Raw genomic sequence first — 17,454 nt, 5'->3', positions numbered from 1 at the left:
AAAGGCTGAATGGTTCAAGACATCACGTTCACCAATTAGCCGAGTAAGTCCGATAGTATTTCACTAAGGGAGGTTCAAAGTCAGAAGCTACCTTACCTGATGCAGTGTTTTTCCGCTTACTCTCTACAATGCATAATGCATCATCATTGCATTGCATGATACTTATGTACTCGAATTTTCATTTATGTGGGGGATTGTTGGAAATGGTGTTTATTAATAAACCAATTCAAAAATGAATGAGAAATTGTGGTTTTGGAATAGTGGCACCTGTTCGGAACGTTGCATGGTTTGGCTCAAATCCTTTCATCACACCACTCCATTCTCTATATAAAGGACCCCTTGGATGACTTTGAGAGTACACCATTTGCATATTGAGCATTCATTCTTCTCAAAATTGCAATTCTCTTCTTCTTCATCTCTTTTCATATATTATATTCCTTGTAGAGGGGAAACTACGTCAAAAGTTCGCCGGATTTGTGGTTTGAAGTGCTACTACCACAAATCGAATCCGTTGTATCTTGGGAGACAATTGCCGCCAACCGTGAGCACCGTAGCGGGGCAATGTTGTCTTAAGGAGAGAGTGAATACACTTGCCTCGGATTTAATCTTCGTTTTCTACTCCTTCTTATTTTAATTTTCTTATTTAATTTTATGGTTTTGTACTACATTTCCATTTCATAAATTTGTGATTTAAAATGCACTCACAAACAACCATCTTTACCGCTCACAAATAAGCCACATATCAATCAAACACACTCTTAGTGTTTTTATTAACTTGTTTATTGATATTATTTTTCATTATTACTGACTTGTTGCTTTCACTTTCGACAGAAGCAAAGCACAAGAATTTATGAATTCCCGTATTGCTTGATATAGATGAATTCTATTTCTTATTGAATCAGGCTGACACTTTCAACACTAGCAAAGCACAAGCACCTATAAATTCCCGTATTACTAGATATAGAGTAATTCTATTTCTTATTGAATCGGCTTGACGAACTTTGATTTAATTACAAACACGACTATATGAGAATATAAAAGTTACATTTTAACCAATTTTCAGTTTGCTTATTACCATTATCAATACAAATTGTCCAGAGTCTTGATCTCAGTCAAGATGTAGCCTCTTCTATTATAGCAAGATCAACTCATCAATGGTCGGTGAGTAGAAAAATCATCCACCATGGGTTCTTGTCCTAATCACAACAATCACTTATTGTAATTAATATTATTAAAATTAAAATCCAATTATATTCTCTCGAACCTCTAATTAAGTTTATGTAGAGGTGTCACTTGTTTAGGCATGACACAGCCTTTTTAAAAAATAATCAGGTCTGACATGGTTTGTTTATAAAATCAATCCAATACACCTTTACACTAATAAATTTTATTAAGTCCATATTTGATACCGATTAAAATTTAGATTTTAATCCAAGTCAAAGTAAACAATTAGTTTCAACCACATGTTTTATGGGTTTATAATTTTTTAACCACATATTTCATCATCTATTAAAATCTACTAAAAATCTAATTTTAATTCCCACCAAATATGTGCTAAAAATAGAACATCCTTATATTCTCTCTCTCGCGTATATGTAATACTTCTAAGATTTCAATTACCAAGCAAAAATGTTTTTGTTGTTATTTAAAGACTTATTGGATAGTATTAAAAAACAAAAACAAAAAAAAGGAAGAAAAAAAATCAAAATCTTATTCAACACACAGTTTACTGGGGTCAAATACTGCATAGCAATCCAATTTTATTCTAGATCCAAGTGATGGTTGTGTTAGATCGAAAACTAGCAAAGTTTATTTCTTACAGCGTAGGCACAAAGAAAGTACAGAAGAATGCGCACAATTTCTAGAATACTGCAAGCAGGGAACTTTTGTTTGACTACAAATCCTATGTATTTATGCCGTTTTATATTCACACAATCGTTATTGTCAATTATTCAAGTAGTTTTGATGCCAAACAAAGAAAATGTTGACGTCAAGTCCTGCCCGCTATTACAGATGCGTGGGGATGTTCCAGCAAGTCAAACAAGAGAATACGACTCTCAGGAGGAAGCTAGCGAGTTATTTTCAGGTCAGAGTTGTTGACGTCGGGAATGATGATGAAACACACAGCATAAGCCGTATACACCGTAACATCATATGTAATCTAAAGACATCAGCCAGAGGGTGTTTCTGCAATCGCTCACCAGCAACATGGTCGTGTTATTCTCCCTCGTCCCAGAAGCATAAATGGCTGAAATAAAAGAAAGGCCAAATCCTTATAATGATATAATATAAATTCGTTAAGAGTGAAGAAAGATTGCTGGCATTAAAGCCAAGCGGAACTATATTCTGGTTCTGATATCGCAAGATAGGATTATGTTCTGGTAAAGATATTTTATTACTTGTACAACTTTTATTGAGTTTCAATAAAATATAAACCTAAAAAATGTTTATATAAAACAATGATTCTGTCTAATAGTACGTGAAAGTTTTCAAACCAAAATAAATTTTCTAGGAGAGAACCAAGAATTTAAATTCACCGTAAACACGAAAGATGTGAAGTGAGATTTAATTATATGGCATAGATAATGGTTTGTGATGTGAGGTACGAAATTTTTAAATGAATAAATGGTGCGCCATATTAATCTATCGAAGAGAATAGAGGCCAAATTTACATACCTTAGGACGATGTTAACAAATTTTTCAAGTAGGAAAGGGGAGAGGGAAAAAAATGATAGTCAAACCAAAATGGAGTTTGAAAAATTAAATTTTGGGTAACAGGGAATTCCATAATTCCTGTGCCAGTAACATTTCAGTATAAATCTTTCAGTTTCTCATTTTACCATGTTCAACACTATGCATTCCTTTATTCGTAGAGTACATTGAAGGAATAGAAATGGCTATAACTGAATGTCTCTTAATCGTATTAAGTACTACTCCAGAAGGAATGTTTCTATATATTGCTAACTATTTAATTAACTATCTTGTATAACTGATAGCACATACCTATATATATATGCACCGGGATCAATGGAACTGAATCAGGGGATGAGCTCGATGTCCTTGAAGTACTCATGTTCAAGAGCACTTTTAGCAGTGATTCTTTTTATTGGATCCAAGCACAGCATTTTCTGTAATAGTAACACAACAGTGAACCCAGAACCCACAATTTGCAAATCAATTTTCTTTTTTTGGAAAAATTGCAATGTGAAGGTCTACAGCAATTTAGCTATAGTTGCAAGTATTAAGCATGTTAGAACAATTCAATAATCAAGATCAAGAGCAAAGAAACAAAGTAGCCTTCAAAACTTTCATGAAGAATTTATAAAGATCATATTTGGATGAGAACGCACAACAAATTTTTGTGGCTGAGGGGTTTTCGCAATTGTTAAGTAAACCATTGCTAAATGCACTGTTCTAACGGATCAACTGCTTGGAAAGATATTTAAAGGTATTGCTAATAAGTAACTACCCCAGCTTTGGTCCATATCCCATATAAATATGCGAGAATGCATGAGCTAAATGATGCTCTAGTATTATCCATGCTCAATATAATATCTGACTAAAACAGAAGAATCCATCATCTTCATAATTGCATTTGGATGTGCACATACAGGTTTCTGTAAATGCAAAGTGCACGACTGATAAATGTACAGTGCTCCAAAGAAGGATTTCAAGGCAGTCTGTATAGCGGCTATAGCCCCGAATTCAGAATCTAAACTACTTTTCATATTTTTATATTACATGTTAATACAGAAATGAACTTACACCAAGGAGATCAAGACCAGCTGCATCAAGATTTGGAACCACAGTAGCAAGGTCCTGTAGATAGAGCATTCACCAGTTAACGCTTGTATCTTGTAGAAAAATCAATCAAGTAATTAACAAAAAGAAAAAAGAGAAAAAGAATTGATGCTGAGGCCAACAACCTTAGGCAGGCATTTTGGATATTTATATATTAAACCGGTCAGAGCTGTGACTCCAGGCCATGTATCTTCATTAGGGGTTCCCATAACACTTCAGTATAAAGGAAGAAATATGAAATGAATAATTAATAGTATGAATTAAAATATTAAATATGCATTTGATGATCGCAATTAATTTTGCTGAAATCTGTTGAGATTGTTTTAACTGATTCTGAACAATTAACCAGTACAATTTAAGAATTCGTGCATGCTTGACGCAAGATAGACATATAAAGTAATTAAAATTGCTCACCCTAATACTGTCAATGAGTGCTTAGTAACTTATCAGATAACAACATAGGCAAAGTAGGGTCATCTAATGCAGCAAAGAGAACAGTTCTGAAAGCATTTTTGTAGTCATTTTGTACTAAAAACACCAAGATTCTGAGTTGCTGAAGTGATTGTCATTAAAAGCTTATGAAGTTGCTAAAAATGATCTCAAAGGAAGAGTTATGTGCATCATTGCTTGGAAAAACTGTGGCACCTGAAAATCATGCGGATTTGCTTAATCTCAGTATCCCCAGGAAATAAGGGCTTCTGGTTCACCATCTCAGCAAATATACAACCAACTGACCAAACATCAACAGGAGTAGAATACTTCTTTAATCCAAGTAGTATTTCTGGGGCCCTGTACAATAGAGTAACCATCTGCAAAAGAATATCAGTTGTAAGAAATGAAAAATTAGATATTAAGTGAAGAGTTCTTTCGAAACTTTTATTTGAGAGATGAAGATTCTAATGACACACAAAGTACATGACCTACTTTTGGTATCTATTTTCCTGTGATTTATGATTAGAATCGACCGTTTAGATCACTAGAGAATTGACAGCAGACTATGATGACACCAGGGAAAAAAACGTACTACTACAATGCTACTTAATAGTGTTTCTCATTGTTCAGATTTTTCCTGCAGAATGAAATCAGAACCCATGTAAAAAAAATGTAAAAATAGAGACAAGATGATTTAAATTTTAACCCGTGAATAGCAGTCTCCATGAAAGGTTGGAATCAGTACCAAGTTCTACAACATTTACCTGGTGCGCAAGTGTCATGGAAGCTTGGAATCAGTACCAAGTTCTACAACATTTACCTGGTGCGTAAGTGTCCCAAGAGGAATGGATAATGCCCTGCCCAATCCAAAATCTGCAAGCTTTAATGTATTAGTACGAAGATCAATCAGCAGGTTTTGAGGCTTCAAATCTCGATGGAGGATTCTGTGAGAATGACAATATGCTACACCACGTAGTATTTGATACAGAAACAACTGCAAAATTTAAAATGTGACAAAATCACAACACTGATTTGGGAGCACTAGATCTGCAGAATTTCTTTTCTTTGACACTTCAGGATATAAATCAGAATTATCAACTTGGTTTACTCATCTCTAAACCCTCATTCACACGACACATGCAAAATCGACACCAGCCCACCCCCGCTGCATCTGCATGCCTCCTTGGCACATATCAATTACATCAAAAAATAAAGCAGTAAAACAAAGAAAGTGAGGGAAGTTTTTGTTGGACTAAATGTTAGTGGATGAATACCAGATTAACAAATACCGGATTGACACATACCGCAACCATATATGCAACATACTGGAGTTACGCATACCGTATATGGAACATACCGTATTTACGCATACCGTATATCGTATATGCAATTTACTGTATATGCAGCAGACTTGGATATTATACAAAATATAGCAGATTAAATTTCAATAAAACAAAATGAGTAAACTAATTAGCCAAAAGTTGGAAAATATTTTAATCAAGGCCAGTGTGAACACAATTTTCTTAAAACAAATTTGTACCCTCACTGTAGGTGCTCGACTTTTAATTTGGACATCTGTCTCCCAAGATACAACAGAAGAACGGTAGAATTTGAGCACCTCAAATACTACTCTACTGAACCGAACTTGCATCAGAACAGTATAACCAAAGAAATTCGAACAAGACCATAAAACTATATGACTATGCAGTATGCAGAAACTGTATTTTTTGTTATTGTTCTTGTTCTTGTGAGGAATGGTAGAAACTGAGTTGCTTATATAGGCTTAGCTCCATGAATGTCATTAAATCGTATATTAACGGTCAATTGGAGGAAAAAATTAGCAAAATGTAGGCTTTTCTAAGGGGTCAATTTCCACATCCGCAACTTATTTCGATTAGATTTGTCCCTTGCCGCACGTAGGGAGAGTCTTTATACTACATATGATCATACAATTTCAAAATGTAATTCTATTTAAGGTGTTATTTGCTTTCATAATTTTCCTATGTGAGACAAACCTTAAATGGTTTCCCTCCAACACATAAAGTCCTACAATCGGAACAATTTAAGCTCCAATTTCTCATTTACCAGGACATCACTTGTGGCAAGCAAATACATGATTTCAATGTTCTCACGGAGAAAAACACAAATCAATCTTGAACTTCCAAAATAACCAACTGGGTCCCTCTCAAATTTTATGCCAAAATTAGCCGCTCAACCCATTTTTTCCAACAGTTTTATGCTCAAACTCAACAGAGTTGTTAACTTCTAACTGAAACGATGAAAAAATTAAACATTCATCAACCAACAATTCTCAGCAGATAATGAACTTAATTTTGAAGTATCATTTCGTAGACCTCCAGTGCACAGAAAAAGGACACTTACTTTAACAAGGCGAGGATTCCTTGAGAATTCTGGGCTAGACTCCATGTGTTTCGCCAGATCCAAGTCCAGATATTCAAATACAAGATACAACCTCTTCTCAGTGTGCTCAACATCCAGCAGCCTGTCACCAAATAACTGAGAAAGTTTACTGAAAATATCATAGAAACTTGAAGTAACTAGCCTGTGAATTTAGCAAGAACGTTCTCACAAGCCATCTCGATCAACAATATCATAGAAAACTCCAAAAAATCAATTTAACTTCATTAAAAAGGCAGCAAGATCAAGCTTGTACTTCGCAGTCGACTCTTCATATCTCATCTTTGCCTCCGTAAAAATATGTAAGAACCAGACTAGTTGAGACTATTGTTGCACCTTACTATGTTCTCATGCTGCATCTCTTTCAAGAGAGAAATCTCTCTGACAGCTGTGTAAGGAACTCCCTCGTCTGGTTTATCCATCTTCAGTTTCTTCAGAGCAACAATTTCATTGGTCTCGCAATTACGACACTTGTACACCACTCCATAAGTTCCCTTGCCAATCTTCTCAAGTTTTTCATACTGTTCGAACTTTATATCATCACAATCCTTTTCAAGCACAAACAAATGGGACAAAACCAACGATAAAGCCATAACTGGTTACCTTCTCCATCTAATTTGCACTGGTCAGCAGCAGAAAAATGAAAAGGTCAGTAGATAACAAAAAATTATTATAGATATGTCTTTTGTTAAAAACTAGAACATATTTAGAATATTTCACCTTTTATATGAAAACACAGAGGACAATGTGACTTTTTTGAGAAAAGTGATTAGAGAAAGTCTAATAAGTCATTCAAGAAGGGAAGAAGAGCAAAACAGCAACTCGTCTTCTGTTAAAAACTGAATTAAATTAGTTTGTTACTTTGGAGTTTTATGTGAAAACACGACAGAGTTACTTGGGACCAATTCCAAGAATAAATTAATATATAGGTTCTAGTATCTGAGAAATATGTCAAAATTTGAGCGAGGATGGTATATTCACCTAAACTTTGAAGGTGCAGATCGTAGCATTCTGTTTAGATACAATGTCAGAAAATTAAATATAGATTCTTTTTGGCTTCAATTCAATCTGTTTGGCAAATTTATAAATTTTCAATCCCACGTTCTAATAGATCCATGAGGACTATCCATTTATTTACCACTGATTTTTAATACATTTATAAATTCATCCCAAATGGCTTAAATTTTATGACAAAATTAATTGATTTTCGTACAATTCACGTTATAGAGGAAAAATGACAAGAAAATAACACTCAGAAAATCAATTATACAACTTAAATAATTAAGTCCAGATCCAGTTCAAGAAAGAAACAGTTAAAACTACCGGAGGTTAAATTCAGAGCCAGCAAATTTACTTATCTAACATCACAGCGCAGGCCGCAGAATAAGTAACAGTAACAGTAACTATACATAATATACATTGTCATGCACATCAAATCAACCGTTCATCGGAGTACGATTCCCTTTACAAAGCAAAATCAACCATAAATTAGTAGCATGCACATCAAATCAACCGTTCATCGGAGTACGATTCCCTCTACAAAGCAAAATCAACCATAAAATAGTACAATTACCGTAACTATACATATACATTAGCATATGCGCACATCAAATCAACCGTTCATCGGAGTACGATTCCCTTTACAAAGCAAAATCAACCATAAAATAGTACAATTACAAAAAAAGGCACAAAAACAAAACAAACACTGCATTACTACATAACTTAAAAAATTCAGTTGAAAGCAGAAACAGTCGAACCTCGTGCAACTTCGCATTTGCTAACTCAGACTTAAAACAAAGAGAAAACAACGAACGAATTTAGTTAGCATCTAATCACAGAATAACAAAAAGAATGTTCGGTACAGAAACAGTTGAAACAACCGAAGATTAAAGCTCGTGCAGCTTCACATTCACTATTTCTCACTTAAGCAAAGATTAGACAGCTGACGAATTTACTTACCTAACATCAAATCAAACAGTAATAAATAATTTCAGAGCACAGATACGCATTATCATGCATATTATTGTGCAAAAATGGCGATAGTGAGTACCAGAAATCTATGAAGGAGAGAGAAATAAGGCCGAGTTTTTGATGAAAAAACAAACGAGCGAGCTTTTATAATTTAGCTGGATCACGCTTTTTACCCCGGTTCAAATATGGAATCTGGCGTCATGTTTTTCGTCTTGATAAAAAGTTGGAAACAGATAAAACTTTTTTTTTAAAAAGAAAAAGAACTAGCTAATTCACCTATTACTCTATATTGATGACTTCTGTTTTCTGTTTTCTCTTTAATTGAATTTTAGAACTAGTTATGAAGATAAATATACAAGGAAACGAGATTGTCTTTTAAATCAACCTTACTGCTACCAGTACGAGTCGAAGTTTTGATCTCGACTCTAATTTGGATTTCATCCGAAAAATCAACACGGAAAGGAAAAAAAAATACGTTTTCATACTACTCGTCATTGGATGCGTCAACTCACCTTTTTTCTTTATATTTTTGACCTACCTTCAGAATCTTAATTTTATTTGAAATATATAGAATTTTGTCATCACCCGAAAGGACTTGTTGTTGACTACTACTTTCCGTTCATGGAAAAGTCAACACGAACCTCCATTTTGTCTTTTAAACTTCGTGCGTCAATTAAGGGTGTGTTTATCATTCATTATTTGGGAAGAATGTATGATGGAATAGTGATCGATTTTGAAATTGTAGTTATAAAAAAGCAAAAGTTTTTTTACTTATGTGTAATATTATTTTAACGAAAAATGTGATTGAAAATGAGTACTGTAGAAAAAATAAGGAAAACAAATGAAAGAAAATGGATGGCAAACACGGGCCAAGCATTATTTGAGAAATTAAAAAATTTTGAATAATATTTTTTGAAAAATATATAATTAAAAAAATTATTGATTTGTGTGTAGAATATTTTATTGCGTGAATGTGTGGTTGAAGTAGCAAATAATTTAAATTTTTAAAGAGAGCCAAACAGGCACTAAAATGCAAAGAATGTAAAACCAATTGAGTTTGCCCCGTTTGGCCCTCATTCTTTCTAAATTTTAATGGTTGGAATAATGTTTTTTTTGAAAATTGTGTGGTTGAAAAAGAATGAAAATTTTTTGATTTACGTATAATATTATTTTATGAAAGATTGTGTAGTCAAAAATAAAAGAGAGAAAAAGAATGAGAATGAGAATAGGGGCCAAACAGGGCTTTATAAGAAATATATAAATGAAGAGGAAAATATACTCATTTACTTTAATTATTCCAAATATAATGCTCAATGTTTTTTATTTTCAACATGTGCCATCCATCAAAAGCAAATTTGGACAGGGAGCGGACTCAGACAAGTAAATTTTGAATATCTATTACTGCAAATTACATTCGTTCAAAGTGACGGTAATGGTAGCCATGACGATGGAATTTGTGTTGACAATTTAGATCTAACTTTTTTTTTTCTTTCATCTTCTTTTCTTGGGGCTACACCAATGAGGGAGCAGACTCTGATGAATCAATTTGTTGGTGAGTCCATGAATTAACTTTAGTGATGGTGGTCTTGTTTGGATGATTAGGTCATATTAGTAGTCTTGTTGCAAATTCAATCATCATGGACGAAATAGAGAATAGGAAGCTTGGTGGCGGGATTCGACAGTGAAAGGGTTTTGTAAAGGTGAAGATGGATGATGTCTTTCTTTCGAGTCCAGGCGATCTAGTAAAAGGTGAGTATGGTGGTTGGGGTTGTGTAATGAGCTCAAAAATATGGCAGTATTATTATAATTTTAACACAATTATTACGTCATTATTAATGAGATGATGTCTCAATTTTACATCATTTATAAAGATTTTCGTTGATTAGTCAATGCACCTCTAGAAGGAAATGTGTATCGTGCGCTACTACACGCTTAGTAGTCAATACAAGAAGGATTAGAAAAGCAAGTAATGGGACCCACGTGAAATTAATTTTTTGTTTTGTGTTCATTTACAGTGTAAAACTACGTTCTAATTGACTTGACTTGCTCCACTAATTAAAATCACAACGCTCGGTTGACTTGACTTGTTTACCTCGTTTCTTTTTCTTCCATAATTGTGCTTGTTGTATAAAATTTTGGAAATCATAACTTTCATTAACTCTTAATTATATATTTTATCAATTTTTATTAAAATATGTTAATAGGAATGGACATGATTTCATCTAACTCTAAAAAAATTGAACCGAACTATGGACTAATAATTTTTTTAGTAATGCTATTCGTAATTGTTCACTGCGATAGTCGTCCTACATGGCATCCATGTGATTATTTAATGCATTAATGTGGTAGTTTTTTTTATTCATTAATGTATCAAATAACCACCTGCCATGTGTATATCACGTTGGGCGACTGCCGTAGTGAGCGACTGCAAATAGTATTATTCTAGTTTTTTTGATAAAAAACCAATTTTTTTTTCTGAAGATATGGAACAAAATCGATCAGAACTATTCCATTCTAGTTTGGTTTGTTTTGGTTTTGGTTTCATTTCTTAAATTTTCTAACTGACACTATATATATAAGTTAGTAACATATGCATAAATTAAAAAAAAAAAAAAATTAACATCAAATATTTAGTAAGTTCAAATTACCAATAGGCAATAACCAAGATCATAAAAATTCAAACTAACAAATAAAATATAGTCATAATTCGAATACACAAATCAATTTTCATTCCTATACAAAAGATTGTCTAACAAAGTAATAATAATGATTCACTAAATTAATTATAGTAGTTTTGATGGCACACCCCCACAATAAAGAATGAATTATGCAAAACTTTTACAATCCAACTTTTACAAGCAACCACTAATCGTTTAATACTCTAAATATTTATTGAATTTTCCTCTATTGCGAAGAACACAAATGGTTCATCAAACAAGTAATGTGAAAAAATAGTTGAAAGGCTTTTTAAATGATTGACCAATTCTATTTTTCCTTTTTATCTTAACAGAATCTCCTCTATTGACGTGATGAAATGCCGACGTCCTGGCATCGTGTAAATTGATAAGAAGTGAAAGCTAAATGATTAAAATGAATACAAAATTATGGTATACACAATTAATAGACTGTCTCCAATGACCTAGAATCGATTAATGAGCTGTTTTCAAATGGGTTGTCTTCAATTAGTACTATATATATAATAAGTTTGGTTCTTATTCTGATTCTCCATTTTGGAACTAGAACTGAACTGAAATCAGAACCAAATGGTTCTCGATTTGAAGAACAAACCATTAATTTTTCTGTAAGTTCGATCTGATTTAGTTTGAATTGGTCCACCGTAAAGTGTTAAATTATATATCTAAAGCTTTGTCACACAGCCATCCAAGAGTAAAATACGGTGTTTTCAAATTGGATTAGAAAAGATCTGAGGTCGAACGAAGTTAATTTTAATTAATAATAAATTTTATTTTTAATTTCAAACTCATCATTGAAGTTTCAATTTCCCTCCAATTTAGATGTAGTTGGTCAAAGCTTCAACTGTTTATCATAATTGCATATTTAATGTCATGACGAAACAATTTCATTAAATTTTAACGTAACTCTTGTGGAAACAAACACTTCAAATTGTTCAACACGTAAATGTGAAGATCAATTGTTTTCTTGAAGGCCACTGGACGCCCGTGTGAACTCTAATTCATATCAAACATTAAAGACTCAAATGATAGTATGTACAGTTTCTCACTACTACTTTTGGGTTTTTTTTTTTTTTTTTTTTGGTACACTAAAGATTAAATATAACCTTGTCGAATTGCTTATTGTCAAGTCCAATTGCGCAAGCCCATTAATTGGTATTTCACCTATCCAACTCCATCTCCAAGTCCATTCTCTCCACTTCTTCACGTTTTGGGATTTTCTTTCTTATGCTAACTTTGTGATCTTTCTTCCGTTTAGGTAACAAATTGACACCCAACTTGTTTGATTTTACATATTTTTATTCTAAAATTCATTTGAATAATTGAATTTGAGATTTGAGAAATATTTTCAACTACAATCCCCAATTCCCCATCGCTTATTAGTTATTATCTAGTCTACAGAAAAAGACATAAATATCTAAACAAGTCGGCATTGCCATATTATGGAAATTATCAATATAGCATTTGGATAATTTTTTTTTTTGGTTATGTGATGTCTTTTGGAGAATCATGCATTTATCCTTATCCGGTTAAATTATGGGGTTTGGATCTAATTGTTGCAATTATAAATAAGAAATTAAGAAGACAACTATAAAATTTTGTGTGAATCAAGAAAGTATGATTTTGGTCTCTGCTAGTATTAAAAAAAAATAGTTGATTTCAGCTTGTTTCTTCTTACTATTTATTCAACTGAAATAGCAAATTCTCTCATCTAGATGCTATGCTCATATTTTGTTAATATTGAATTTGATTTTGTAACATTCATGGAGAAATATTTTAAATAAAAACCTNAATAAGAAATTAAGAAGACAACTATAAAATTTTGTGTGAATCAAGAAAGTATGATTTTGGTCTCTGCTAGTATTAAAAAAAAAATAGTTGATTTCAGCTTGTTTCTTCTTACTATTTATTCAACTGAAATAGCAAATTCTGTCATCTAGATGCTATGCTCATATTTTGTTAATATTGAATTTGATTTTGTAACATTCATGGAGAAATATTTTAAATAAAAACCTTTATTTTTAAGTGCATAGCAAAATGTAGTTGAAACGAGCGTTTTAGATATATTATGATATGTTATTCTAAAAGAAATTGTATTTTAAGTTTGACCCCACAACGACAAATGTCTAGCTCCATCCCTGGTCTTATATGACATACATGTGAGCGACTATGGATAAAGTTACTCTATAGACTTGATAATGAGACCTCAAGACTCCCCGCCAGTTCACACTGAGGAAAAACCAAAATGGCTTCTAGCAAAGGCGATGAAGACCAATATTTGATTTAACCTAATTTGGATGGTCAAGCCACTTCAAAAAATAAAAAAGGAGAGAGACAGAGAGAGAGAAAGAGCCTTCTTCCTACCATAAACATGTTATTTTCAAGTATTAAAAAGAAATTAAGCAGTAATAAATGACGAAACTCCGAGATAGCAACAAGCATTAAGATTAATCAAACAAATGAAGCAAAATCAAGTTTTTGAATCAGAAATGTTGTGTGTAAAATCATAATTCTAAAATGCAGGGCGTTTATTGTTTGAAGTCCACTGTTCATCATCACCGAGGCCAATACAATTTTTTATTTTTCAGTTGTGGCTTCCAAATCTGCTCTCATCCGCCATTACTCTCCATAGCAAATCAATATCAAAAATCATAAAACTCAATTTTCCCAGAATTCAGCATCAAATATGGATCCATGAATCTTTTTTTCTTCGAAATTGAACATGTGCAAAACTTTCTTACGTTTTAAAAAGTTTTACAAAAAAATGTCCCTATGTTTCAAAAAGTTTTGCATAAAATATCCCTACATTTTGAAGGGTTTGGCAGGTCCCTAAGTTTTGTGTCTATGAAAATCGTCCCCTGTCTTATCTTGTAGGCATCCTATCCAACACAGCACTGATCAATCATATCAATTCAACGCGCTGATCAAATTACAATACAAAGATAGCAACTCAAATTTATAAATCGAGACATCAATAATTATAGCAAATACAACTTTCGAACAAAAATCGAACAAAAAACTTAGCAAGAGAATGGAGTCACAATCAAAATAGTTCAACATGACCATATATTTTGTCCAGCATTCAGCCACAAAAAAATAAATAAAAATTCCCACAACATTCAAACTCATTTTGGCTCTTATTCCATTCATCATTCACACACATCAACAAATAAAAGTTACAATACAGGCCAACCTTCATTGCCCTACAAGTGCATTCAAAAAAATAAAATAAAAATTAGAGACCATCCATAAATAGATACTGGTGGTAGGGTTGTCAATGGATTGGATTTTGATCCGAATCCAATGAAATTAACGGGAGATGGATTTAAGATTTCAATCCGATAATCCGATTAAAATCCGAATTAGATAATCCGTTAACTAAATGGAGCAAATATTGATATATGTCGATCCGATCCGATAACAATCCGATCCGATTTAATATAATAATATTATATATTTTATATATTATATCATAATTTATTAAACATAATTTTTCCATTTTGAAACTTATATTATGCTTTACGCATAATTTTCAAATAATAAATAATAGTATAATATTTTTACTTGAAATATTCAAAGAGGTTTAATTTTTTATTAATTAAAATAAGATAAAAATAACTATAATAATTTGTTTTATAACATCAAAAACTAATAATTAATATGTCCAAAAATAATTTACTTTGTTAAAATTGATATTGTTTTTTATTTTAATTTTGTTAAGGCTATGATTTTTAGTGAAAATAATAAAATAAACTAGTAAACACTTAGAATTGACAATTGAGTAGTATCCTACATTGAAAGACCACTAAAACATTAGAAGAAAAGTACCCTTTAAAAATGTAGTATCCCACATAGGAAGATTATTAAAACATTCCAAGAGAAATCTTCTTTAAAAGGAACTAAAGGAGCATCACTTGAATAAAAAAATTGATTTGGGCCTTCTAGTATATTAGGTGAGCCCATCAAAATAGTTAAAATATTTTTTTTTGGAAAAAATTGCTGGAAAAAAATTTGGATCGAGTATCCGATAACATAGCAAATTGGATATGGATTTAACAATCAAATATCCGTTGGATTATCGGATTGGATCGGATCAGATTTGGACAGATTCGCTCCGTATTCGATCCATTGACAGCCCTAACTGATGGTGGTGGGAAAAAATAAAAATAAAAAATAACCAACCCACTGTGAGAAATTACCTTCTCCAAATTCCCTAACTGTGTGCATACAGTAGCCCACGACGAGATGACAAATCTGAGATGATAGGAAAATGGGAGGAATAGAATGGGTGCGAGAGGGATGTGAAGTGCTGAGATGGAAATCTTGCGCGTGCGTGTCTATTATGTTCTTGTGGGAAGAAGACTCTCTCTCCTGAAGTGACCTAACTATTTTATCCTTCTTTTTTTAAAATAAAACTAAGTTCGGGTGTGTATTTAACGGTGGGACTAACAGCAAATGGACAGAATAATATTTTCTACAATGAAATATGAAAACAAGGGTGAAAATGAAATAAAATAATAATAATAAATTAAAACATGAGGTCATTTTACACACTAAAAATCAAACCTAAGGACGTTTTATGCCAATAAGCTTGAGTTAAAATAGGAAGACAAATACTAACTGAGCAATCATGGCATTCCAATTGATTACATCTTTCTTTATCATGTCATCAAACTCCTTCCGAGCTGACAAGAAGTCCCCACACTTTCCATGCATATCAATCAAATCGGATCCAATATAATAGAATTGATGAGTTGGGAATATCGTCCCACGGGAAATAAATTTCAATTCAAATTTACTTGTTATGTAAGGAATTCAAATTATGTAAAACAAAAGATAGATTTTGATTTTGATTTTTGCTAAATTAATCTGATAAAGTAATAAAAGTTTGGTTTTTATCAAATTATGGATGATAATATTGGATCTAGAATCCGCTTATTACTATCTATTTCAATTCTTGATCCGTAATCAAGTTCCGTTCATGCGTTCGTGACAATCGATAATGCTAATATATTTAATTTTCTTTTTTAAGGCAAATTAGATCTATCCCAACCCAAATTTAAATATATCATAACCAAATCTAGTCCTAGCCTGAATTTGAATGATTAGAATGTATTAAAGTTTAGATTATCTGATGATTGCACACGTGATAAATATTACTCCCAACATCTATTGCACATATGTTAATTTTAGTGTGTTCTAAACTTATTGTGAACTTCTCAATACTACAACAAGCAACTAATTATATAATTGGTGGCCAATTAGATAATACAATGAGTATACAGAATTAATCAAAAAAAATACGAGAATTATACTAAACTACTTGTTTTGAATTTGAAGTAAATAACAAATAGGATTCATTTTCATCCAATACAAATATGGATCTAGTCTAGAATATTAATATATAAATTACAAGAAAAATAATGAAAAAATATCACCCAAATCATAAAAGAATACAAAAGATGTTGATTTTTAAGTCCAAAGTTGAGTTCTTAAATTTCTTGATGTAATTGAGCTTAAATTCTTTGCTAGGGCTTGATCTGCTTCCTCAAAAGTGTTGTATTGACATCTTGTTCTTGATGAATTTGATGATTTTATTGTGTATTTAGAGGCAAGAGAGGATTTTTTATTTTTTATTTTTTTTATGTGTAACCCTTGTTCTCTATTTATAAGAGTAAGAAAATAAGTCAAAATCACGTCCAATTGGAGTTTTAAAAAAGTTTGAATCGCAAAAGGAAATTGTTGATTAGCACGCGTCGTTGTCCCTAAATAGTTTTTAGTATTTTGATTATAACTTTCTCTTCCGATATCTAATTAAAGTAATTTAAAGTGCATTGAAAAATTAACTCAAATAGATACAAACAGTACAATTTTCCAATTCGAATGTTTGCTATCTGAAAAATGGGTCTCAACTTGAGGCTAAAAATTCTAAGCTTGTCTTCTTTGGCTGGAAATTAATTTGTGCAAATACTTCAATCTATTTCACTCCTTTGACCTCCAATTGCATGTAATTGATCCTATATGATCTTCAATCATCACTATGGTCTGAACAAGCTATTGAATATTTACACTTTGGTCCCCATAATTTGGATATATATATATATATATATATATATATATATATATATCATTTTTGCTC

At 32.1% G+C, this 17,454-nt stretch overlaps 1 protein-coding gene across 5 annotated transcripts; it reads right to left on the bottom strand.

Annotated features, from left to right (window-relative positions):
• Positions 1-1,711: 1,711 nt before the first annotated feature.
• Positions 1,712-9,061, bottom strand: LOC111374870 (cell division control protein 2 homolog). 5 transcript variants are annotated; one of them, XM_022997628.1, is made up of 10 exons: positions 8,702-9,059; positions 7,255-7,273; positions 6,988-7,172; positions 6,616-6,736; positions 5,054-5,227; positions 4,447-4,610; positions 3,927-4,014; positions 3,766-3,819; positions 3,004-3,128; positions 1,713-2,248 (listed from the first exon to the last, which is right to left on the bottom strand). In XM_022997628.1, the coding sequence occupies exons 2-9, from the start codon at positions 7,261-7,263 to the stop codon at positions 3,039-3,041; spliced, it is 885 nt and encodes a 294-aa protein (XP_022853396.1). In that variant the 5' UTR covers positions 7,264-7,273; positions 8,702-9,059; the 3' UTR covers positions 1,713-2,248; positions 3,004-3,038. The 5 variants fall into 5 exon arrangements, with proteins under 5 accessions (XP_022853394.1, XP_022853395.1, XP_022853396.1 ...); XM_022997629.1 differs by lacking the exon at positions 8,702-9,059 and adding an exon at positions 7,372-8,689; XM_022997626.1 differs by having other exon boundaries at positions 1,712-2,248; positions 6,988-7,273; positions 8,702-9,061.
• Positions 9,062-17,454: the final 8,393 nt, after the last annotated feature.

Source organism: Olea europaea, unplaced genomic scaffold (assembly GCF_002742605.1).
Source record: "Olea europaea var. sylvestris unplaced genomic scaffold, O_europaea_v1 scaffold1301, whole genome shotgun sequence".
NCBI classification, from domain to species: domain Eukaryota; kingdom Viridiplantae; phylum Streptophyta; class Magnoliopsida; order Lamiales; family Oleaceae; genus Olea; species Olea europaea.
Note: the sequence above shows the minus strand (reverse complement) of the source record. Positions and strands in the feature narration are given on the sequence as shown.